This window comes from Formica exsecta, unplaced genomic scaffold (genome assembly GCF_003651465.1).
Source record: "Formica exsecta isolate Colony F162 unplaced genomic scaffold, ASM365146v1 scaffold56, whole genome shotgun sequence".
NCBI lineage: Eukaryota > Metazoa > Arthropoda > Insecta > Hymenoptera > Formicidae > Formica > Formica exsecta.
The window spans coordinates 54,077-57,286 of record NW_021852847.1 but is presented as its reverse complement, the minus strand read 5'-3'; the positions used below and the strand labels follow the sequence as shown (position 1 = coordinate 57,286).

General features: G+C 25.1%; 1 protein-coding gene across 1 annotated transcript; it reads right to left on the bottom strand.

Annotated features, from left to right (window-relative positions):
* Positions 1–978: 978 nt before the first annotated feature.
* On the bottom strand, positions 979–3,129 carry LOC115242062 (zinc finger protein 830-like). Its single transcript, XM_029818093.1, has 3 exons — positions 2,581–3,129; positions 1,979–2,148; positions 979–1,898 (listed from the first exon to the last, which is right to left on the bottom strand). Exons 1-3 carry the CDS (start codon positions 2,710–2,712, stop codon positions 1,757–1,759), a joined length of 444 nt encoding a protein of 147 aa, XP_029673953.1. The 5' UTR covers positions 2,713–3,129; the 3' UTR covers positions 979–1,756.
* Positions 3,130–3,210: the final 81 nt, after the last annotated feature.

Sequence of the window (3,210 nt, the reverse complement as noted above, 5' to 3'; positions counted from 1 at the left end):
TTTATACTATATATACAATATATAATATAGTATAATCTATGTTAACTTTGTCTACCCGAAATATTTCTGTTATTTATTTGAGTGGGATATTTTTTATATGTATACATAATTTAGCGTATCTCTAGGATATCTCTCCTTTATTTTTTTAAATGCAAAAAAACTTCAAAGGAAAAGATTGTGTCAAAAGGTTCAATGTTATTGTAATAAATAAAATTTTTTCTCGCAGTTATACATATTTTTCGAGATTATAAACTCATCGATATTTTGTTTAAATAAAATTATATATTTTTTTCATTGCATTATAATAACTGACAATGAGATCAAGATCAATTTAATAATCTATAATAGTATTATATGATCTTTACGTGACTGACAATGAGTACGAAAATGCAAAAATGTATGAGAACAGATATAAATTATGAAATAATTTATGATAGAGAGATGAGCAAAGAAAATTTCAACAAACAAATATTCAAAATAATGTCCATTTAACTACGATATATTTTTTGTAGCTAATAAATAAAAACGAATTTCTGCTCCTATATAGCTATTACAATGCATTCATTATCATCATAACGGTTGCCCTTTTGACACAATAATCTTTTCCTTTGGCGTTTCTTCGTATTTTAAGAAATAACGGAGATATGTGTATTCTAGATGTATAGTGCCTAAATTAAATGGGACACCCAGTGTATAAAATTGCATCAACGCATAGGTTGTATTGATCTAAACATTAATGCGGATTTACGCGATAAATAAATTTGCAAATAAAAATATTAAAACGCTAATAATACCAATAGAACCTCTAAAAATATCTAGTGATTATTTTTGGACAGCAACAAAAATTACAAGCAAAACTCACTTATTGATCATATTGTATCGTACTTACGATGATCTCATTAAACAACTATAATATTGCATAATTTGAAAACAATTAAATGAAAACGTTGATAGGAATATTTAAGAAATACAATATGATTGCTGTATAATAATATACGTGATTTTCTCTTTCTTTTATTTTCAATATTTTATAAAGAACAGTGTGTGTGTGTGAATGAAAGCAAATATTATTAAATTATATGATCTATGTCGTAATTACTTATCTATATTAATTTTATTAGCTTAGCATATATCTCATATCTTTATATTATACTTTTCACATTATATAGTTCTCTTACACAACGATTAATAAGTAAAATCTATACCAATGTATCTAAAACTTTATTATATTCTGATTCTTCAAATTCATTTTAATAAAATCTTATATTATAATACACACTACACACATAAGAATTATATTAAAATTTGATCTTCTTCCTTAGCAATTATTTTAGTCATCTAGAGCGGTTAAACCGGCAAAAGACATAATTTGAATATCATCAGAAAATTAAATAGAATAAAAAATCTAGCTGTATATATAAAGCTAAATAATTATGAGAATATATACATATTTAAACAAAAAGCAAACAAATTATAATAAATAATAAATTTTTTACTTTTTTTAAGTAAAAAATATATAATGCAAAATTAATTGTAGACATTAGTATTTCTTGCATTAGATATGTAACAATCTTTAAGACATAACCCATATATATTTATCATTTTATATATATTTATCATTATTACAGCAATATTTTTATGATTAAAGAAAAAGCAATAAAATATAAATATAACAGTTTTGTAACTTTAAGTAAATAATTTTCTTGTCAAGAAAGTACAGAATATTTACAAAATTGCTGTCTATACATAAAATGTTTTATTTATATGAATTTTTTGCTCGCCAGTCAAGAAACTCCTCAAACTCTGCTTCATCACTGCTTAATACATCATCGTCGATATTTTCTTGTTTTCTATCAGTACCTTGAACTTGTTCCATGTGTTTTGCAAGATCTATTACCCTTTAATAAAAAAATTAACTTAAAAAATATACATATATATTTAAATCATTTATTTTCTCAGATATGAATATTGAAAATACCTAGACCAATGCCTAATTTGCTCCTCAATTTCATCCAATTGCCGTTCTGTTGTTGCTTCCTCCTGATCATCAGCAATAATTTGTGCAGATTGCGCAGTCTCTTCTTTAATTTCTTTTTGAAATTTTTCCCATTCTTCTTCAATGGGATCTTTATATTCAACATTACGTACCTAGAAACAAAAAAATTATTAAATGGAAAAATAGAATAGTAATTGAAAAAAAATAGAACAGTAAATTAAATATACTACTGCACTTTAATGATAATAAATGGATATTTAATTATTTTTCTAAATCATATCTCTTTTATTTTACTTTTATTAATGTAAAAATAATAAATTATTTATAATATATATCATAATTAAAACGCCTATGTAAAATTTATACATGTGTGTTAATTCATTTATTTTCATAATTACATCAACTTAAAATTTTGAAAATTATTCATATTAATTAATGTGAGAAGAGCTGCACTGTTTACTGTTCACAGTAAAGTTCTAAAAATTCTATAAAGTTAAATAGTAAGATATATAATAAAAAAATATCGTATAATAAAAATGTATAATGTGATTGTTTTGAAGATTAAAAATATCTTTTTTTTAAATTTTGTTTACAGATTTATAAAAAGGATATTTTGCTAATGGTGAATCGATCTTTTTATTTATGCCGAGTTTTTTCTTCTGCTCACTCATCGCCTTACGCAAGTCATCTTGCGTCAATTTTCTTTTCAATGACATTTTCACTCGATTATATCACTGCATACAAACAATATATCAAATAATTCGTAGGTTATGTTTTTATCAATCACAGATGATATAAATAAATAGGTAGCTAACTCCCGTATTTCGCTTTGGAATAAGGGCTCCTACACACAGGATGCGGCAAAAGGCGACATGAGTCTAGTTTCCACCGAAGTCGTCAATCCAATTCTGTTTCGGTGCGCATCGAATTTAACGTACTGGGTACCCATGAAGGAAAAGTAAGGAGAGTTATCTACTGTAACATCCCGTCATTTTTCAAAACCATATTTCAACTAATAATTAAGTACCGCATCTATTTCTGCATTATGCCTATGGAATATAGAACAATTATTTAACCATTTGCCCTTATTTCCATTATTAATCAATTTTACTAATTGCTTATTGTTCTAGTTCCATATGGTTATTTAACATAGAAATTAACTATATTTTAGTTCCTTTAGTGCCGGTCTACAATAGGTGATTTAAGCCCTAAGT